This window comes from Corvus moneduloides, chromosome Z (genome assembly GCF_009650955.1).
Source record: "Corvus moneduloides isolate bCorMon1 chromosome Z, bCorMon1.pri, whole genome shotgun sequence".
Taxonomy (NCBI): domain Eukaryota; kingdom Metazoa; phylum Chordata; class Aves; order Passeriformes; family Corvidae; genus Corvus; species Corvus moneduloides.
In genome coordinates, this window is record NC_045511.1 from 34,033,012 (window position 1) to 34,055,672 (window position 22,661).

Here is a 22,661-nt window from a genome sequence, read left to right on the forward strand (position 1 = left end):
GATTTCATATTTTTATTTTAAATTAATCCTGTGTCCCTCTTTTAACCTCCCCTTCCCTTTGGATTTTTATAACTGGCAATTTTCAACCATGCTTTCACAGTCTTTTCTCTCAGGACTTTACTTCCTACCTGTCTTCCTGGCATACATATAAAATTATGTCAATGGATTTAAATCAACGGAACAATAATAAAAAATTCCTGTTTGTGCATAAAATCTGCTTCTGTAGGTAAATCATGATGCATTACTGTCTGCCTGAAAACTTAAAGTGTTTTTTAAAAGAAACAATTACCATATTGAGCTTATCCCTCGTGGCATTTACAGAGTTGAGTGAAGATGACACTAGACAAGGTCAGAGCAGCTGGTGGGAGGTGGTGGTGCAGGGTGAGAAGTGACCCCAATTCCCAGACCAGTCCCCTTGGTGAGGCCAGACATCCCTTCCCACCCCTCCCTCAGCACTGCTGCCATCAAAGTTCTTTGCTCCTTCTCCTGCATGGCTTTCCCATCTTCCCTGGTAGCCAACATGATCTCTTAGCTCTTCCCTGCCAGTCACATCCCTCCTTTGCTGAAGCCCAGCCACCCAGGTGGAGCCATCTGATCCTCTGCACTGAACTCAAGGCACGAGCAGCCCCATTGCTGAGCCCTCTCTGAGCTGCCCAGGATGGCCCCTGCCAGTTTCACTTGATGCCTGATACAGCAGCAATTATAATGACATTTTCAGCTGGTGGGATCTTCTAAGACCGTTTTGGAGCTGACCTATGTGTACTCACTCAGGGTGGCATGGCAGGATGAGGAAGGATAACAGCTAAGAATTTTGCTTTCCTCTGTCAGCAGAGGGAATAGGGAGCTGCTTGTTAGAGGCTCTTCAGAGTCTGTGGGCCCTCTGCTCACTTTCCTTGGAGATGTCAGAGAAAGACAATTTATTAGACAGCCATAACACACTGAGGGGGATAACATGCCTTTAAAAAAAGGGGTGGGGAAGAAAACTCATAATGGTTTCTTTGGTGAGTGAGAAGCTGGAATGCTGCATAGCCAGGTTCATGTTCCCATATGTTGAAATTAGTTTTCTGAAGGTTTTTCTTTTCAAATTTTCAGCAACCGTGGTTGTAACAGACATGTTTCTGTTAAAAATATCTGACACTCAGCAAAACTCAGCCTTCCTTGGATTGCCAGCTGACCCATGTGATTTCAAGGTTTCATCTCAACCTGCTAACGCCTATGAAAGCAGAGGGAGAATTTACAAAAATGTCCTTTGAGTAAACTGAAAGAGAGAGTTTGTAGACAGAAGTTAGAGTGTTGTTGGCAGAATATTAGATCATCTATTCGAAGTTACATGTGTTAATCAAGAGGATTGTGGCTGGTTGTATAGCTAGGGACAACCCTCTGTTTCTTACAGAAATTCAGAACATTGACATCCTTGTTTAGTTTTGCTTCCTTGTCTGTTTTACCCAGGTTATTGTAGTAAAAGCAATCCTGCCACCTATGTCTATGCTTCTGTATGTGCTGTACTTGGGAACGGCAGCATTTTTGGTACACTGAAAACTTCTCTAAAGATGCAAAATGATAATAAATACCTGAATGAATATGATACCAAGCAGCATTCAGAGTTGTGCAATGAGCAACCTAGCACAGTTTAATGTGTTTGTTCCTTGTAAATGTTTGCCTGTAAGGGCTGTTTTTCATGGTATAGGAGTGATGGAGGATGAATGTGTGAAAGAAAGGAAGGCAGCACCATTTTCTGTTGGTTTTATCCACCTAAATAATTGATTGTGGTATCTTTTATCAAGGACATAGCTCAGCTAAGAGTGCTGATGCCCACTTAAGGCAATGCCTCCTGAGGAGGCCAATTTCGGTCCTGATTCAGTGAAGACCTATGGTTAAACCCTACTGATGTTCACTCCCTTTCTTGTTTTTAAATGATTTTAAAATATTTTGTAGCAAAAGAATCCTCCTTCCACAGTAACATTAGAATATATGTTTAAAACATTATTTGGACTATGTTTTGGAGACGGACTTTGGAGACTGAGTTCTGTGTTTAAAAATGCTGATTTTATAATCATTCTTGGCAATATTTTCAATATCCTTAATATTAGGTTGTTGTAAAGTTTACAAGTTGCTCTTTGACAAACAATGTCTTTAGTTTCTCACAAACACTAAGCCCATTGGTAGCTGTGTTTCTACTAATGACATTTCAGTTAGTTGCTTTTTCTATTAGCAGGCTTAAAATGCTGTCTCAGGTCCAATGAGTAATATGAACAAATCCATAATCTAATAGAATCAGTAGAATAAATATCAACTGTTATTTTTTACTGGTCTTAGGCATTGAATATGGATTTTTCAGTTCACATTGTACTTTTTTAGTAACTAGTAGGTAAATATTCAAATCAAATGCAACACAACTGTTCAGTAATTGGAACTTTCAGTAAATTCTTTTAGGGATTTTGCGAGGTACTACTTCTCAGATAAAAAACAAGAAATATTTGTCCGTGTAGGATGCTAAATGTAAGGGAATCTTGCTTTTTGAGTCTGTTGTTACACTCAGTAAGCATCTGGTAGCAAAAGTCACGGGCCATATCCATCGTGAGTGTAAATTGTCATAGGTCCATTAACTTCAAGTGAGCTATGACTATTTATACAAATTCCCCTGCCTGTTAGTTATTTATTTTTTAACACTAGACTCTCTTTTTTGATAATATTTCTTACATTCCTTTAGTGCAAAGGAAAAGTTTTACTCTCATATTGTAGTATTCTAAGTCTCTCTTTGAGGAGTTAAGTACATCAGTGTGGATTTCCTGGTATCCCAGGAGCACTGATCTTTAGACGCGGTTGAAGATGTGCAAACAATGATTTTAAGTAAGTGCCGGAAAGGTGGGTTATTTGCAGAAACCTTTGGTCAGAGGATGAAACTGTTTGTTCAGAGAATGGATACAGGTAGGGCAGGAAGCCTGTGCCCTTCTCCTGTGGTGTGGGTGCAGGGTAGCCTCCATCCAGCTGGGGCTTGATGCAGCAGTCGAGTTGTCCCTGCCACCATTTAGTTTGTTGGCTTCAGCAAGAAGGACACAGATGTGCATGTGTGGAATTTTGGGTGTTTTATGGTTTGTGGGTTTGGGTTTTTTTTGAGGTTTTCCTGTACACCTGGGTTTTGGAAGCTACGCTAAAACCAACAACCTATTTGTGTGTGTTACTGAATTTCTGCCCTGTGTTATGGGTGATGTCAGAAGAACCTGGCATTAACCCAGCCCTTCAATGGATAGTGAGTTCAAACCATACTTGTAAAAAAAATTATGTTCTTTTCCTCCATCAAATATTTATACCCCAATTCTGTTGCCTTGAATGTCAGCGGTAAAACTTCCATTGATGGTCTGTGCACAATGGGCGGCCTGTGAAAAGGAGCAATTTTAAAGCCCATTGTAACTATTACGTTAAAAGACAACCTTTCTTGAAAAATTTTACTTCATGGTGAAACAAGAAATTGAGTGTATTATTTGATATTTTCTCTGAAGGCAAATATACAAACCTGGCCAGAAGGTACCAAGTATTTTTCTATGGTAACATTAATATATATGCACTATGTTTTTGACAGGAAGCAAATCTTATAGATGTGATATGGCATATGACAAGGGTAGTATGTTTCTCTTCTCTCAGATCTCATCTGTGGCCTGTTGAGGAAGGGAATATTTGGGGATGTTAGTCATTTTAACCACTGAAAAGTGGTCCTCTTGTGAATAGATTTTGCTCCCCAGCACTATGATATGATACAATACATGTCAAGAGTAAGGGTAACAAATTACAAGGACTGTAGTGCAAGATTAGAAAAGGTCCTGATTTTGAGATTAAGTATAAACAAACAATGAAAAAAAAATATTATAAAAACCCCAGGAATACCTGATTTTTTTACTGTAGCCCTTTATAGTGCCCTTCACACAATTCAAAGAGATTTGCTTCTCTTTGGTTAAGCAAAAACCCTTTATTCCTTTATTCTTTTTGTATTGCAGGTCATTTAACTTGTGTGCTTTATGTTTATGAAGTAGCCACACACTGGGCTAAGTAAAGTCAGAATCTGAAACATGATGCCTGTCCTTTTCCCTCTTATCTTACTGTCCATCATAATCATTCTCTTTATATAGCTTCTGACATTAGTTATCAAGTTGTAACTATCAAAAATCCTGAGACTTCCCGACAAGATGAGCAACTGTATACCAAATGTTGTATTTCTCTGTGAGTAGCAAATAGGCTGACATAAATAATTGGTCCTTTCCTTCATCTGCCACAGTCTGTGGTTTTCTCTGCATTTGTCTTTGCTTTGCCGTTCCACTTGGAATGTTAGGGGGAGGTCTAGCATTCCCAGTATTTAACAGTTCTTAATTAAAAGCTAGTTAATCCGTGGACAACATGAAAGAGGTTCAAAGCTTCAGGTTTCTTATTTGTTGTGGGAAAATTTATAGGAAATTTTAATTGCATTTGGTTTGCTTGTGGGAAACTTCTGTAACAAAGTTTCTGCTACCTTTTAAAAGCTGACCTCTGGAATATTGTGTTATAGTGTATGAACTGGCTTAGTGTTGTTTACTTTGGTAAAGTGTAGGCTGAGAATGTGTCTGTCCATATAACTGCTAGGGTAGGTTGGTAGGTTATTATTAAATTAGATTTTTTTTTTCAATGTATTAAGTTGAAAAACTTTTTTTTTTCTGAGTTTTCTGGAGAATTTCTGAGTTTCTTTCTATGGCTCGTGCATGGTGTTTTGTCGCTCCTACTTTCAGGAAAATAGTTTTAACTTAGAAATTTCTGCTGTCTTTGTAAGTAAAACTTGTAGTATGCAATCAGAATAAAGGTGTCTCACTAGCAAATGAATATGTGGTACCTCTCAATTCTGCTTTCATAATTCACTTCGTGAATCCTTGCTAAAAACTGTTAGAGCTTCATGTGTTTTCTCTATTTCTGAGTAAAACCACAAGGTCTGCACTTACTGTGCTTTCAGGGGCACCAAATGCATGCTGAAAACACTCCTCAGACTTAGGTGCTTCAGAAGGTGATTTTAGTACTAAACAGCATTTTCATGGTTGCCTCTTTTTTTACTGTGACTTTTTTGTTTCATATGCCCTCCAGTCTGTTCAGGAGTGACAGTTGCAAACAATAGATGGTATTACATAGATAGCATATAGTGTATTGTGCCGAGACTTATTCTTTCAGCATTTCAAATTTTCCATGAAGAAAAGCCTCTTTGTTTCCAATGTATTTCCTTCTGTAGTATTTTTTTTGGTGTCCTTTCTGTGTCATATGTGAAATTAAAGTAATGCCTAATGAGAGGGTGGGGGTAGTGATGTCTACTATGTTTTTTTCTAGTCACCTAGAAATCTCTTTATATACTTCTGGAGCAGACAGCTACCTTATGGAAGAGCTGCATGATCTCCATCTAGAGAGTTTTCTATTCATCATGCTACATTTTATTCCTCTTCAGAGGCACCTCATTATTCCAGTTCTTCCTTTATAGACACAGATGTTCCTGGAAGTTATGTTTTCTATCAGTGGGAGTCGCACTGTATGATTGAACCTGCATCTTTCTTCTACACTGCTTGCTTGGTTAATTCTCAATGTCATACATACTTCTGCCCACAAACCTGAAAGCAGGCTGTATTTTATGAGGTGTTGGAGTGCATGAGTGATAAGGAACTTGTAAATGCTTATCAGCACTTGGTTTGTCAAGATTTTTCCAGACCTGGTAAACCTGAACAAATTCCATGTTGTACATAAAAACAGTATCAGTATTTTTGTTTTATTTATGTATGCCTGAGGTAGAAGGTTCTTCTGCTTTTGCTTTTGATTAGAAAGCCTAGTTCTTAACTGAATTGTTCTGGCAGATCAGTTTGTGGGCCTGGTAAATTGATAACACTGATCCTGAGCAATGGAAATTGGAGTTTTTGGAATAGAAAGTCTGTTTAGTCACATTCTTTACAATTTTATTTTTAAATCCAAACTCCGGTCAAACATATGATGAGTAGTTGGGAGGAGAGTTCACTTAGTAAAAGAATACTTCACCTCCATTTTAACTGAGTGCTGAGAAAATTCAGTTTCCAGGTGCACTGTTTTCGATTCAGCCTTCCTGTAAAGATGCAAAAAAAGACCAACACCTAGCATGTGCCTGACTATTTTGTAAAAAAAAATTAATTTAATAAAAATGGAAGAAAATCACTAGTGAGAAAAGTTAATGCTGTCTTGAAGTATGTGCAAACTAAAGAGTAAAGGTAAAAAGGTACCTGTTCTGGATAGCTTGTAAGATTTCTGCAAGTGGAACAAATGTAACTCTTCTGGGTTCCTTTTGTGGAGTCAGATTTCTGCTTTCACCAGGGTTCTTGATCAGAGCAGACATTATAGCTCCAGCAGCAGGAAATTGAAGAGTCAGTATTTCTGCCTATTTTCAGCAGCTTTTAATTATTTCTCTGATCAGCAAGTGAATTGCTGGCATATGGTTTGGAGCATGATTCAAAGCCTCATGTGGTTCCAGGGGCTCCTGTTTGAACTGAGCATTATGCCACTCCTATGCGGTTTCTATCAGACTCTCCCCGGGCTGCTTTTTGTTGCAGATTTTTTGCCATGTCCCAAGTGTATATGTAGTTGAAGGACAGAGTAATCTATAAGGAGACTCTTAACTGCTGCCACTTCTGCAACTTTGTTGGAATCAGCTTTTTTCCTAAGAAGACTAACATAATTTTGTTCTCTCAATACTAGTACTAGTCAAACAGCATTCACTGAGTTTCCTGACCCGACAAAGATGCATGTAGAATAACAGCCCCGCTTCTGTCAGAGTAACTGACATCAGGTTACTGTTTACTTTTGCTTGTGTCCATGGTAATGGTCATATCCAGTTTAGTATAATCAGCAGTTGACTATAACATGGGAGAGGGGAGCATATGTGTGTATTTATAGTATCTAAGCTGTGTTTAAAAGTTCTTGACAGAAATAAATAAACGGAGCTAAGTTAGAGATCACACTGCTTTTGTCACCAAAACCATGCTGTTTGGAGTGTGCTTTATTTTTTTTTTTTTTGGTACTGGCAAGAGAACCCTGAACTGAGACTTGAAGTGTGAGATACAGTTTCAGTAAGATACATTGCAGACTTTGTTCTGCAGGATAGGGGTATGAATTTACTCTTAAGAAAGAGGTCAAATGGAGGTTTCATATTCATTCAGCTCCTTTTGGGAATTGCTGACTTCCTACTGAGGTGGTCAAGGATCATAAAACAGGCACAGACAAAATGCTTTGATATTTTTGTCCCTTCAGGCATGATGCAATTGTTGCAAAATTACAGGTTTTGTTGTAAGAATGAAAGAATGCCACTGCAGGGAGTAGTTGGTCCTAAGACTATAATGCCTGGCAGTTGCTACCTGAAAAAAGAGATTAGAAAATATTAAGAGAATAAAAGTAGGTATTTATTTGAAGGGCCTTCAAAAGTACACCCTGGGCAGTCAAAAGGCTCCACCCAAGATGGACCTTAGGTCACGGGTTCTTCATACTTTTATAAGTTTGGTTCATTTGCATATCAGGGTTAATTGTCCAATTATATTTTCAGTTAGTGATGCAATTACCCCAAGTTTGCCCCCCCTTCAGAGGCTTTTAGTTTGCACGTTTTGGGGCCTGGTGTCCTTGTTGTGGAAACCTAGAGAGGTTTGTTATGTCTAACCAGGATGAGAGAACAGCAGCTAACAGGCCACAAGAAACTTCAGAGTTGCACACTAGGCACTGCATTGAAAAATATAAAAGTTAAAACCTAAGGCATCAACTCCTCCTTCACTTTATCCACCGTAATCAAAAACTTAGATATCTTTGCGGAAGCAGAACTTGTTTCAGAGTTTGTAGACAAAATGTTGCTTTATAAATACTTAACAATAATACTGTGATAGGAAATAAAGGCCATATCTGGATAATAACTGCATGATACACTTTGTATCCATGACTTATCAGGAGTCCTGTTAAGTCATTGTCTTTTTGGGAGGAAAAGGGGAGATGCAGCTTGAGTGGTGATTGGTGTTTCCACCTTTTGGCTACCAGTACAGTCAGTCCTGCCCAACTTTCCACTGCCAAAGAGTAAGAAATATTGGTAACATTTTCCTGAAGAGATGGGATTTATCAGGGAGACACAGCAGAGGAAAAATGAGAAGGTTGCTAAGACAGAGTGAGGTATCATGTAAGAGGCTACAGTAGGCACAGGTAGTGTTGTCAGGCAGCTGTTGTCAGGCAGCAGGTTTCCATGCTGATTTCTCCCAGCTGAATTTGTGAGGTTTTACACGTAGTCACTGACAGTTTTATCCTGCTCATGTGGTACCTGAAGGAAGGCTGGAGGTATTTGTAAGAGTTTTGGGAACATGGGTGACCAAAACAGGTGTTGATATCCAAAGATGATGAAGTACAAAGTGCAGAGGAGTATTGAAGTAATACTTCAATAGTTGCTGGACTTTTGAACCATTTAGTTACAAAAGCTGATTAAGTTTTTAGATGTCCTACTCTAGAGACATGTTTTTTTGGATTATGTTTATACTTAATTTTGGTCCATCATGCAGTAAATGGCACGGTGTGAATCCATCAGGTTAGTGAATCCTAGCACAGAGGCTGTGCCATTCCAGAGGAAATACGTGGCATAATGGATATTTACTCTGAGAGTGCTCGCACTCTGAAGTCCCTTTTCAGTGCTGTGACAGTTATGATCTGCAGATCAGTTCTGTATTATTTACAGGGGCTTTGGGGATGAAGTGCTGAACCACTGAGCCTTTAGGCTAGGGCTTTCGTGCCAAAATATTTATGTTGATGTAAGGGAGTGAAAGGCCCAAAGGCTCATTGAATTGAAAACTGTATTAAAATATATGTTGAAAGAGAAATTTGGCACGGACTCTCACTAGAGAGAAAAGAGGTTATAGCCTTGATTACTCTTATTCTGTGTTTTAATTCAAGCTTGGCAAGATCTTTTCTGCTGTCCACTACAGGAAATGAAGAGCAGGAGACAGAAGTGGGAGAAGAGAACAAACTGCCTAATTTTATGGGGTACAGCTGGATGCCAAAAATGCATGGGGACATATAGCTAGATCTATGTTGCTGTCTCAGTCTAAATGGTTTTTAAGAGATTCATCTGTCAAATTCCATTATTAGTTTATTATTTTAAATTAATGTTGGGTTTTGTTTTCTTCTTTCTGTAATAAGCTATTGAAAGGGTCCCTCTGATACTTCTAAGGTGAGAGAGAATTGGAGAAAAAAATGGGGGAAAAATGGACCTGGGGAATGGGACAATTTCAGATTTAGAGTATTTTGAGTTTTTCCACTTTTATAAGAATATGTTTTGTAAAAATCCATTGGCAGCAGAGAGACATCTGCATATAAAATCCTAACATGTCTTTTGCAGAGAAGATTACCATGAAGATGGGTTCTGTCAGCCATATAGGGGAATTGCGTGTGCACGAATCATTGGAAACAGAACCATTTATGTGGACTCCCTCCAGATGCAAGGGGAAATTGAAAACCGAATTACTGGTAAGCTTAAACATCTCTTTTGCAGGGAGAAAGAAACATTCATACAAGTATCCAATTCAGGTATAAACAGTGCTATCATCCTTCTAGCTTTGTCAGCCAATGATGAAGACATCTTTATATTAAGGTTTAGAGCGGGTGAGCCTGTTTCTGACTTGAGCAGTTAGAACAAATTTGGAGCAAGGAAGATGAGTATCTGTGGTAACGTGTAAAGCTTCTTCCACGTCCTTAACTAAAATGTCAGACTGCTGAATTTTTTAACAGCTTCTGGTTTATACTGGAGCTTTTTGCATGATGGATTCAAAAATAAGATTTTGAATTTTTTAATGGATTTGTGATACAGTGGAAAAGTACTGATTTTTTATTTTCTTGAAAAAGTGTATGGTGTCCTTCCCTTGGGCTTCTTTCCTTTTTGCATAATTCTGGCAGAGTCTGGATTTCACATTGATTTATATAAGACAAGAGTTGACCTTCCTGTGCTCTGTCTGTGCTTAATCTTTCCCTGAATACAGTTTGTGTGCAGTCACAAACATGCATCCAAAACCTTAATGACTTTTAGTGGGCTGGACATCAACATGGGTTTTCTTCACTGGATCTCAGTTAGCTGACATTAGCAGCTGTGACCCTGATGTACACAAAGTAGAGCAAGGAAATGAACCCATGGAATAGAGCAAACTGTTTGTCATAATATATAGCAAATTAACTCAGTCCAGCAGGAGCTGATTTGCATCTGGCCAGGCACAGCTCACTAATGGACTCTCCAACTTCAGCATAGCTAGTTGCCAAAAAGAGTTTAACTTCACTTGTCAGCTCTAACTCCCTAAAGACATTACCTTAAAGATTCATCGTTAAACCAGAAATCCAGGTCCATTTTTTTATGTTCTTGAAAGGGTGACCGGATTCTGGGACTGGCAAAATCCAGGTGCTGACCTCTACTTATGGTATTACAACGCATTCTCCTCCCACCCTTCTCTTGTACTCCATTGTAATTCCAGCCTCTTTAACATTTTGTCATTAATTAATACATATTATTGATACATGTTTTTTCCCTAGCTACATAACCTCTGTCCTGTTTGGATGTTTTTCAGCAATATGGAAATGTTCAACTTTCTGAAATGATTAAATCTGTAACTCTGTGAATTAGGTTCATAATGTTCTTTTCAAAAACCAAAACCAAACCCAACAATTAAAAAACTGTAATATTATCCAGAAAATGTTAATTGATGGAGTTGTACTTGTTTCAGAAATACGGAACATGGGCATTGATTACCTGACTGCTGGTTTCCTAATGCTACCAATTATCAGTCCAATTTCCGTGGCTAGGGTGGTGGAACTCTCTGTTCTGGAGTTGAGGAGAATTTCTGATGAAAATGTTCTCTTTCAGGAAGACACTGAGAACCACCATATAGAAACGCCCAGCTCCTAGCTAAGCAGTAATGGCACTCTGTTAATAATACAGCATTTTCAGACTCTGTGCTTTTGAACGTCATACGAAACATCTTATGCAAAGTTACCCCGAGGATTTCATAGCATTATTGGTTCTTTTAAGTCATGTAAAACATGTAAAAGAAGTATCGCAGGACTGGGTGTTCTATACCCAAATGAGAGGGTATTTTTAAAATTGTAGTAACTTGTTAGGAAAAGGGAAAAAAAACCACCTGAATAATTGCTGCTGGGGTTTTGCTGAGTTTTGCCCATGCCTCCTAAATGCAATTTTTGATGGTAGGTGTTAGTGTTCCGATGTGTGTGGGAAGTGAGGACACCTACTGTCCAACACCAGGAACATTTAGCAAGGTTACATCTTCCGGGAGTTTTCACTCTGGATTTCCATCTCCCTGCTGTACTGATGTAAGAAGTACATATTCTTTGTCTGTGTGGCCCCTCATGCTGTTTGGTCCAGGCCATGTGATTAGGTGAGAATTGCGGCCTTTGATTAAAAAAAGAATGATATTTCCAGAGAAAAACTTTAGATGTGGCTTGGAACACTGAAAGGCCAACAATGAGTAGTGCCCAGACCTGATGCCTGACCTGTGTATATGTGTTTGGCTAGCAAGCTCTCTGCTGTGCTGTTTTAATATCTGTTCAATAACTAAACTATAAATTCCTTAGATGCTACCACACAGTACTGCTGGCTCTTGCACCTTCCATCAAAATAAAGATATGATTGTAAATTGTGCACCCTTCTCTCATGATGATCTAAATTCTGTAATGCAATGCCTTTCGAAAACTTAGTGTGGAGTTTCAAACAAGCAAAAGTGACTACTTCAGTCCTTCGGTTTTATTTTTTCCCTGTTAGTCTTTGGGACAAGCCTATGTCACAACTATCTTCTGAGGCCTGATGGTCTGCTTGCATGCAGTGTTCCCAACATGACTGATAAAAGTTTATATTCCTGCATTAATATTTCTGAATTAAAATAAAAAAAGGTGTAAACAGTCTAAAAGGCTGGATTTGGGGCTGCTTGTTGCATGTTTGATGTCTCAGGAAGAGACTCTAGCAGCAAGTGTCCGCAGGAAACAGATGATTGAAAGGAGAGAGCTGGACAAAAGAGAAAGAATTTATTTTTAGGTTGCAAATAGACTGCTGAATGACATTTTCTCTTTTTTTACAGTGTGAGTTTATAGAACATTTAGTCTAGCAACTCACTCACAAATGATGCTTTCCTGGGGGAGTGAATGTTCCTGCATTTAAAGGTTGATTCAGCACTAAACACATCATGCAGACGAACATTTGTCTTTCCTTTGCAATGTGCAAGAAAACCTTGAGATAAATGTTAATGTGTAGGTGCTGAGAGCTGAAGGGGAGAATTATGTTCCTAACTCATTATGACATTCATCTGAATGTTATCAGCATGCTGAGACTGATTACATTAATTTTCCCCAAAGCTGCTGCCTGTTAGGCTTCTTATGTCTCTTACAAGCCATGGCTCCCCAAATATTAATGGTACACTTCCTTTTGCCTGACAAGACTTGAAAAACACTTCATTTATTTATCAAAATGTCTAGAGGAGCAAGAAGTTAGGTGATCCTTGTTCAGATTTTATCTAATTAGGAACTCTGGAATTACATACCGGTATCCTGGCAGGTGTATCTTGCCTTTGCTCTTGATCCTTCCAAGTTAAAATTAGCCAATTGCCTGCAGTATGAGGAATGGCAATCACATGGATTACTTCCTGGGAACTGAGGTTCTACAAGCTCTGTATAGATGTCAAAGGGACCCTGGGATGCTGAGTTTTCTTCCTGCATTTGTCAGCTCTCCTTTACAGCAGAAATTACTTCATTTACTTGTTGCTCAGTAGGCGTTCAGACCCTCAAGGAAAAATATTAAAGGCAAATGACATGAAAATTAAGTTGTTTCTTGTGTTGTTCATGAACCAATACTTATCAGTACTTTTGTTCCTTCGCAGCTGCGTTCACCATGATTGGTACTTCGACGCATTTGTCTGACCAGTGCTCACAGTTCGCTATACCCTCCTTCTGCCACTTTGTGTTTCCCCTGTGCGATGAGCGCTCTCGGACCCCTAAGCCACGGGAGCTGTGCCGGGATGAATGTGAAGTTCTGGAGAATGATCTCTGTAGGCAGGAGTATAACATTGCTAGGTCAAACCCTCTCATCCTGATGCAGCTACAGTTGCCTAAGTGTGAGGACCTCCCACGACCCGACACCTTGGAAGCTGCCAACTGCATAAGAATTGGGATCCCTGTGGAGAGACTGAGCCGATGTAAGTCTGGATGTTTCATCACTGGGAAAAAGTACAGCTTGTTGCTTCCATGGAATGAGGCTGAGAGACAATGCCTCAGCCATTCTTTTTGTAAAGAAAGTGCTGAACAACTTGTTTTTATGTTGTTAATACTGTCCATAATCTTGCACTATTGTAAGGTATAGTTGGGATGGCAAGGAAACCTAAAGAATGCTGCTTGTACCAAAGTATGTTATATCAACCACCCTGGGCCATAAAACTCTGTGTTTACATGGCTGATTTGATGCAGATTTGCAGTGTGTTGCCTCCACCTGTGGCTCAGTCCTTGCCTTTTTTGGTGACCCTCCCCATACATCTATTTAAGAGTTTTGTTTACCTGTCAAGAAACTTCAGATAGTTTCTTGAAGTTTCACTGGAAGATCTATTAGGAAACGAATGAACCTAGTGTTCATTCTTTCTATGTGGAAATCCACAAGACTATTAATCCTGAAAACTGAACAATCCTGAAAACTGGGGCGCAGTTGTCTTTCTTTACCCACACAGGATGGGCAAAAACATTGATCTTGCTTCCATTAATTTTTATTTACACCCAGGAGTAGAAGGGTTGTTCTGTTGTCACTAATTATTTGCAGAGAGTCTTTCTGACTACTCCATTTCATAGCAATTAATCACAACCCCATACATTGTTTGACAAGAAAACTCCAAGAGACCACAGATGTTTAAAGTTCAAAATGTGATAAGATTATTCTGAATATCCATTGTCTGAATCCACAGTTAGGAGCAGGAGCCATGCCATGAAAGTCTAGCTCTGCACTTCTATGTTAATTATGTAGTGTATCTGAGAAGCAGAAGTAACCGAGAATACAATGACAGAGACAATTCAGCCAGGGAAGAGGTATCAAGCAAAAGGCATGAGAACAAAACCAGTAAAAAGTCTGGTGAAGGTTGTCCATGATCCTTAGAGCCAGTGGTGCTGCTGCTGATGGAACACCTGTAACTTGAATATTTGTGGAATTTGAGAGAGCTGGATTCCTGAGGGCTGCAGAGGGGAGTACAGAAAAATGGAGAAAGTAATATTGCAAAAATGCAGGAAAATGCATGATTCAGCTCAGATGATGCATATAGAAGACAAGCACTCAAAAAGTATGGAGAAAGGATAGCAGCAAAACAAAGAATAAAGATATGAGTCCAGCAGATAGGAAAATGATGCTTCTAAGGACAAGAAAAGCCTGAATTCTCTCTTTCTAAAGATGAAAATAAGGAAAAATAGGCAAGAGGCATTAGAAAATACAGCACTAATTTCTATAGCAAGTGAGCAGTGTGAAGAAGATGGGAAGATTATGAGAAATAAAAGTTTCCATTGTTGACATCTGAGGACTTTTCCTGAAGGGAAACTCATATCTCTAATTTAGTTTAACTTATGATGTTCTGTATCTAAAGGTCCATACATGCTCCTTAGTCTCAATTTGAATTCAGAATTGCAAGTACTCATGTGTGTACCATAGAGCTGAGGCATTCCAGGACAGAATCCAGAAATAAATGGGTGTAAATGCACAGATACCCACAGAACTGAAATTTCAAAACAAACAGCTTTCATTAAGTCTTGAAGTACCCAAATTTAAGTACTTTTTTGCATACATGTTCTGTGGACTTTAACTGTTTTGGTCTTGGTGTCCCTTGATTGTTTTGTTTTTCCCAACATTTTCCCAAACCTTGTGTTTTAGATCATCAGTGCTACAACGGTTCTGGAGCTGACTACAGAGGGACTGTCAGCGTTACCAAGTCTGGCCATACTTGCCAGCTCTGGGACTCACAGAGTCCCCACAACCATGATCTGACAAGCGCACAGTTTCCAGAGCTAGGTGGAGGACATGCGTATTGTCGAAATCCTGGAGGTCAAATGGATGGTCCCTGGTGTTTTACAAAGAATAAAAACGTACGCATGGAACTGTGTGACATACCTTCTTGTAGTATGTATTACCTTTCTTTTTTCCCCTACTACTGTCCCAAATCCTGGGTAATTTTGTATGTTCCTGATTATTACAAGTACAATTCATTTAAGAGGTTTCTGCTTTTAAATGTTTAACTTGCAGCAACTTTGTTTTGTATTGTAATTGTTTAATGCTTTCTGGAGATCAGAGCTTTTGAGATACTGTGACACTTTTCTATTATATATTGGAGGCTTAGTCTGAGGTAATAATTAATGATAATGCTGAAGTTTGTATTTTGACCTGTCAAATGACAGATTGCATATGCAAATCACCTGTATGTGTTTGGTTTGCTCATGCTGCTCAAGGGTACATTGCTCTTGCTCTGTATGACATCTTGCAGGCAGCAAGAATTTTCAAATCCTATAGAGGGAGATATAGCACCATGCGTGGTCGGAAAGAAACCATTTGAAGTGCAGAAACACAGCAGTTTGAAGGTCATATAGCAGATGATCTTATCAGAAAAGTGCTGTACTAGCTGCTAGTGGCTCTGTACTGCACAACTGTTTGCAAAAATAAAAAGTACAACTCTCATAGCTTAGTACTGTTCTTAGTACATTTTTCCTGTACTGGTACAGACTGCACACATTAACAATGGTCTTTGGAAAGACTGTCCTTGCATATGACAGTTAATACTGTGCTTCATTAGGAAGAAAAGCATGTTTCCTGAAGCAAGATACGTATGTGTCATGGAAACCATAAAAGTGGATTACGTGGATCTCTAAAACTGCTCAGAACTAATATGAGATTTCTTAGTTACTTCACTTTTTTGCAGTAACATGATTTGACATTTGTAATAAATTTCTACATTGCATGTACCAAAGGGTGATGATAACACTGGGATGTGGTTGTGGTGGAAGCAGTTGCCACAAATAGCAAAACCACAGGTTACAGAAAACATCCCAGGCAGTTCCAGCAAACATTTTGGACATCACTATGCTTTTCTAGAGTCTCTAGGTATTAAGAGAAAAAGTATTTTAGGAAGGTTCCAGAACTAAGTGTATTGATGGCTCTTTCATGTCTGCCTCACTCTACTATAAAAGGTCTGCCATTCTATTAAGTACAGAACAATTAATATCTCTACCAACAAGAAGTGAAATTTATTTTATTCTGGGCAGAAGTAGCACTGGAGGTAAAAAATGGGCCAGGTGTTGATGAAATGGCTGAAGCTATGAGAGTGGGTCAGACTGCGTTGTTGTGCTGGGTCATATTGAGTTCACTGGTTCATATACTGTGATAGATACTGCTCACTTGTTTTTTATACCCTGAACAGGACAATGGAATGATACTCTGGTCTGTGTTCTGCAGTTTCCTCAATGGGACGCCTCAAAAATAAAGTAAAATTAACCACATGCTGTTACAGGCCACACTTTAAATGTGGGGCTCCTAGTTTATCTTCATGTTGCTAATTGCTATGTCTATTCAAACATTTTTGAAATATGTGATAGAAAATTACAAAGAAGGGGGAGAGGGTAATGTGACTTCTGTTTTCAGGGTATAGTTTCTCTTTGTTTAAAATATAGTATAAATAATCATAATAATTTGCTTTACTATCAAATACCTTAAAAATACTTATTGTAAGCAATGAGCATTTCTGTGCTTGACAGGTCCACGTGACAACAGCAAAATGGGAATCCTCTACATCCTTGTTCCCAGCATAGCCATCCCCCTGGTGATAGCCTGCCTTTTTTTCCTGGTCTGCATGTGCAGAAACAAGCAGAAGGCATCTGCTGCTACACCACAGCGCCGCCAGCTGATGGCATCTCCCAGCCAAGACATGGAAATGCCGCTCATTAATCAACACAAACAGGTATTTCTTACACAATTTGCTTAGGCCCACATATTTCCAAAGTGCCATGATTTTCAGCGTCTCAGATTGTCTGTGACTGAATCAAGCCATGCTGTTGGGGACCTAATTTTCATACTGTGCAGGCCACCTACTTCAGGGAAAACCAGGTCTTGCACTTCGTAGCTGTATCTAGAAATCCTGGCCTGGGACAACAGCTTTCATTACACAGTATTTAATGTCATTTGTCTTTACCCATCAATCGCCATTCTGCCTGTTACCTGAGTGACTGGAAAAGTGGTTATTCCTGATCCAGTCTTCAGCCTACAGCTCATTTTTGCTCCTGGCAATCCTCTTTGTCTGTTTAAAGCATGATGCGTGGCGGGGTTTCTTGTTCTAATCCTTCAGCTCAAGACCTCTGGTGTTCTGACCCATAAGTGAATGGAGAGCTAAGATGGGGTGCAACATGTTTCCAAGGCATGTATCACAAAGGATGTTGAACGGAAAATGGCTTTGAACTCATGTCTACAGATGTCAGCTCCTGCCTAGGATTTTCTGGGTCAGCTGACTGATCTCTGCACTAAAATTGTGTTCAGAGCTACTGTTGAATTTTTAATCACAGCATTTACAAGATGCAACCTCTAAAAAACAATGCTTACTTTGGAACAATTGGCAACATCTGCTCAGGAAACTGTAGAATATTTAATGAATATTACCAGCTGTAACAAATTGCTTTGATTTTTTGTGTTAATGTGAATATTTAAAGGCTGCCTCTGAACTGTTCTAGAAATTTTCCAGCCCAGTCTACAGCCTGTTGGACACTAAAATCAGAGATTGTTCCCAAATCACCTGCTAAAACATCTTCCCAGCCTGTCCTGCTGCCTCATGCTGTGGTGCCCTGTGTGTGAAGCTGCACTTCACTTGGTCAGGGACTCCTCCATCCCATGCTGGTCAGGACAGACCCATTACATCACCATCACAAACTCCCTTGCTTCCCTTTCCAGCTGCAGGAGGAAGGTTCTGGGGATTTCTCACTCCTGGGTTTGCAACCTTTTCCTTCAAGTACCAGAGAGAAATTCCTTCTTCCTTCTGCTCCAATTCCACGCCCCTCTTTATTGAAGTGAAGTCAAGATTCCTCAGCAGGGGTACTGTGCTGCCCATGGGCAGGGGCTCTTCCTGTGGAGCATCAGAGAAGAAAAGGCATTACCTGCTACTGCAGACCTGAAAGAGAGAGGTTTTGTTCCTTCTTCTGCTGGAAAGGATGTTTCAGTTCACTCTGAGACTGCCACCTCCTCAACCACCTTGCTTTTCTGACAGACCTCCACTGGGCAGTTCAGGGCTGGTCTGCAGGGAAAGTATAGATGCAGTTAACAGATGTCATTGCTTGACAGATTTCCTCTGAACCCCATATTCATTGAGCTTGCAGGAAATGTGGCCACTCCTTTGTAAAAATAATTATATCCATTATCCTGCAGTATAATTCAATTTATGCTTCTGGTAATAGTGTAACTGATTTCAAGGTTAACTGTGAAATCAATATACTGGTGTGAGCACACACAAAAAACCTGAAAAGTCATTTTGGCCCAATTTGTCTTCCATTTGGAGATCTAACCACTGGGAGATTTTCTTTAATAAGAGATTCTGTTGCTCAGAAAATATTGTGATTTTTTTTACTTACTGTCTTTACTTCATTTCAGGCTAAGCTTAAAGAAATTAATTTGTCCACTGTGCGGTTTATGGAGGAACTAGGAGAGGAGAGGTTTGGCAAAGTCTACAAGGGGCATCTCTTTGGTACAGCACCAGGTGAACAGACACAAGCCGTTGCCATTAAGACGCTTAAAGACAAAGCAGAACTGGCTCTTCGGGAAGAATTTAAACACGAGGCAATGATGAGATCACGATTACAGCACCCAAACATAGTTTGTTTGCTGGGAATAGTGACAAAGGAACAACCTATAAGTATGATATTTAGTTATTGTTCCCACAGTGATCTCCATGAGTTCTTGGTGATGAGATCTCCCCATTCAGATGTTGGCAGCACTGATGATGACAAGACAGTAAAATCCACCCTGGAACCAGCAGACTTTTTTCACATTGTGACTCAGATAGCTGCAGGAATGGAATACCTTTCTAGCCATCATGTTGTCCACAAGGACTTGGCAACTAGAAATATACTGGTGTTCGATAAACTGAATGTGAAAATATCTGATTTGGGCCTTTTCAGGGAAGTTTATGCTGCTGATTACTACAAACTGATGGGAAATTCCCTTCTTCCTATCCGGTGGATGTCCCCTGAGGCTATTATGTATGGCAAGTTTTCTATTGATTCGGATATATGGTCATATGGAGTTGTGCTGTGGGAAGTTTTCAGCTATGGCCTACAGCCTTACTGTGGTTATTCTAACCAGGATGTCATTGAGATGATCAGGAACCGACAGGTTTTGCCATGTCCTGATGACTGCCCCACATGGATATACACTTTGATGTTGGAGTGTTGGAATGAATTTCCCAACAGAAGACCAAGATTTAAGGATATACATAGTAGACTAAGAACATGGGGAAACCTTTCTAATTACAACAGCTCAGCGCAAACTTCTGGGGCAAGCAACACCACACAAACAAGTTCTCTCAGCACAAGCCCTGTTAGTAATGTCAGCAATGCTAGATACATTGGACCAAAGCAGAAAACTCCAGCCTTCCCTCAACCTCAGTTCATACAAATGAAAGGCCAGATAAGGCCAATGGTCCCACCTCCTCAGCTCTACATTCCAGTCAACGGTTACCAGCCAATGCCTGCCTATGGTGCTTACTTGCCAAATTTTTATCCCGTCCAAATTCCAATGCAAATGGCTCCTCAGCAAATACCCCCCCAGATCATTCCCAAACCAGGCTCCCACCACAGCGGGAGTGGATCTACCAGCACAGGCTATGTAACAACAGCACCTTCCAATGCGTCGGTGGCCGACAGGGCTGCTCTGCTGTCAGAAGGCACGGATGACACACACAATGGAACGGAAGATATTGCCCAGAACCCTGTCCAGGAGGAGGAGGAAGAAGAGGGCTCTGTGCCTGAAACAGAATTGCTGGGTGATAATGACACACTTCAGATGGACGAAGCAGAAATTCAATCAGAAGCCTAAGGAATTTGGCCTCATTGCTAAGAATTCCACGTCACTTCCATGCATGGAGACGGTAGATCCTTAGGCTTAATAGAGTGATTTTGATCTGACTCAAAGAAACAAAACTAAAAAAAGCAACACCCATTTAAAGTGCAGCAGTAATGATATACCAGGTTTAATGACCATTGCTGCCATCAGATTTTTCAAATATGATGGTATAGAATTGCTGGGTTTAATCTTTTTACTGTCCTACAGTTCTTGAGAGAAGCTGCTTTTCAAATATGTACTGTTGCTGTGCAACATATTGCAGAGTAGCATTGCACATCATGTATATCATGATATGTGAGTGTAATGTTAGTGAATTATGCTTAAACCAATAACACAAAAAGGAATCCAGCTGGTTGCAGAACTGCTCTAAGCATAAAGAAGTGCCCTGGATGTGATGGACAGCTTAGTTTGTAGTATTTATCTCTTCGACAAAATGGACACAAGATTGTTGTTTGCTTTTTGAGTCAGAAAAACTAAGTTGAGAATAATGATCTGTGTTTGTATTACAATAACAAGAAAAGGGGGGAAACGGAACATAAAACTGGCTGTGCTGAGTAAGACCACAGGTCTGTCCAGTCCAGCAGCATGTCTTGAAAGACCGTCGATAATGTCTGCCCAGGGACAGACTGCAAGGGCAACTTCCCTTGTGGAATTTTCCCAGGGTATTTCCCCAGCCTCCAGCAATTTGTGGCTTAGGGTCTTCCCAAGCCTGAAGAGGATTTTTTTTTCTTCTAAATAGCCCTTGATGGAATTTTCTATCGTGAATTTATCCAAATGATTTTGAGCTCACATAAAGTTAGAGTATCCACAAGAGCTTGTGGAATAACATGAGAGGAGAAAGGATGGTTTTCTTTCATCACTTCGGGTGAGTGACTGTGACAGAAGCTTCCCAATGAGATCATCTGACTGCATTTATGGATGAGAGTATTCCGTCTCTGCTGTGTATTTTCAGCAGCAAACAGCCTTAATACACTGTTAACCAAAAATGGGGATATTGTAGGGGATATTATAGGTGTGCACTAACTTAATAAATCCAACTTTAACTTCATATTGGTTATCAAGTATAGAAAAGGTCTCCACATGTATGTTCCTACATTGTAAAAGTGTTGGGTTTTGTGCGGGGTTATAGACTTACTTGATTTACCACAGTTACTGCTGGATTGCATGTGAAACCATGTTTTTTTTCCTGGCTTTTTAGCAAAAATTATCTTTGAACTTTAGAAGACCAAAATAAGCAATACTGTACAAGGTGCTGTTTTTGTGCTTCTATTTGCAGGATGAATCATGTACAGACCTTTAAATGTAATTTATGTTTTACTGCATTTTATATACATTTTTTCATTGAAATATTTGGACTTTTGAATGAATGACTTTATAACTTAACCATTTACAATATTCACATGTGGTGCAGTTTTATAGTATTGCTGTTTCATTTTGTTAAACATGCAGACAGGTCCATACATTTCATGACCCCTTTCTGTAATACAAGCAGTACACATTCTCATTGTAGCATTGTAGCCAACACACACTATAGCTATAAGCTGTACATCCAACATGGATTATTCAATAAAGTGATGCAAAAAGTATGATGAAGTATGTTATCCTACAGCTGCTGTTTTGTTATGGTACTTTGTGGAAATAGAAGTGGCCACAGTTGCTTAAGTTACAGGTTTCACACCTAAACTGCAACTTTCATTTTATTACATTGGGATTCACTTGTAAGTCGTGTATCATTGTGATCCACACCCTGTGTTCAAGGTATGGCAGCATTACTTATTTCCAGCATTTCACCTGGACTTGGAAATGCACTGGTAGGAATAAAATATGAAAGCTTTATTACTTGTGTTAATATAATGCAGCTTTGGGTGCTTTTACTAAATAAAGGACAAATTAAAAAAAAAAAAGGTGAAATTTATTTACATGAAGTTCTTTGTTTTTTCTAGGTTTCTTGATTTCAGATAAATGAACTTGATAAATCAACTACATTGTCTTTCTTTGTTCCTTTGCTAAATTGCTTCAGAGTAGTGGAGAGTAAACGGTCCAGTTACACCACAGATTTGTCAGTGAGAGAAAAGATGTAGTAAGCGAATGAGCGGCAGTCAATGGAAGCTTCTGTACAGCACTGCCTGAAGTTCAGCCTGTTTCTAGTAATCAAAGAACATTACAACTTTGCATGCTTTGAGTACAGTTTGGGAAACTCCTAATTGTCTTCTTTAAGCCTCATAAATTCACTACAGACAGAAAACAAAAGGTCAGATTCCTATACATCCCCACTAATGTGGATGTGCTCTCAAAGTTATAGTTGAGGAGCAATACATAATTTTCTTAGGTCAGCCTTGGTAATACACATAGTACTGCAGAGGGGTATTCCCCCTCTGTGGATGTGGGTAAACTCATCTGAGCTGCCAGGATTGGAGCCATGACAGCATGCAAACACCTCCTTTGCACTTAAGGTGAGCATTGCTGCACAAGCACCACTGCCAACATGTTAGTGGCTACTGTAAGTCATATGGAT

At 39.6% G+C, this 22,661-nt stretch overlaps 1 protein-coding gene across 2 annotated transcripts in view; it reads left to right on the top strand.

Moving 5' to 3' along the window:
• ROR2 (receptor tyrosine kinase like orphan receptor 2) overlaps positions 1-22,061 on the top strand; it is a 151,427-nt gene extending 129,366 nt beyond the window's left edge. For both annotated transcript variants that reach the window (XM_032096680.1, XM_032096681.1), the window contains exons 5-9: positions 9,383-9,510; positions 12,912-13,226; positions 14,930-15,175; positions 16,801-17,003; positions 18,677-22,061. In XM_032096680.1, coding sequence (XP_031952571.1) covers positions 9,383-9,510; positions 12,912-13,226; positions 14,930-15,175; positions 16,801-17,003; positions 18,677-20,119 — 2,335 coding nt within the window. In that variant the 3' untranslated portion in view covers positions 20,120-22,061. The remainder of the gene's footprint in view (positions 1-9,382; positions 9,511-12,911; positions 13,227-14,929; positions 15,176-16,800; positions 17,004-18,676) is intronic.
• The last annotated feature ends 600 nt before the right edge of the window (positions 22,062-22,661 follow it).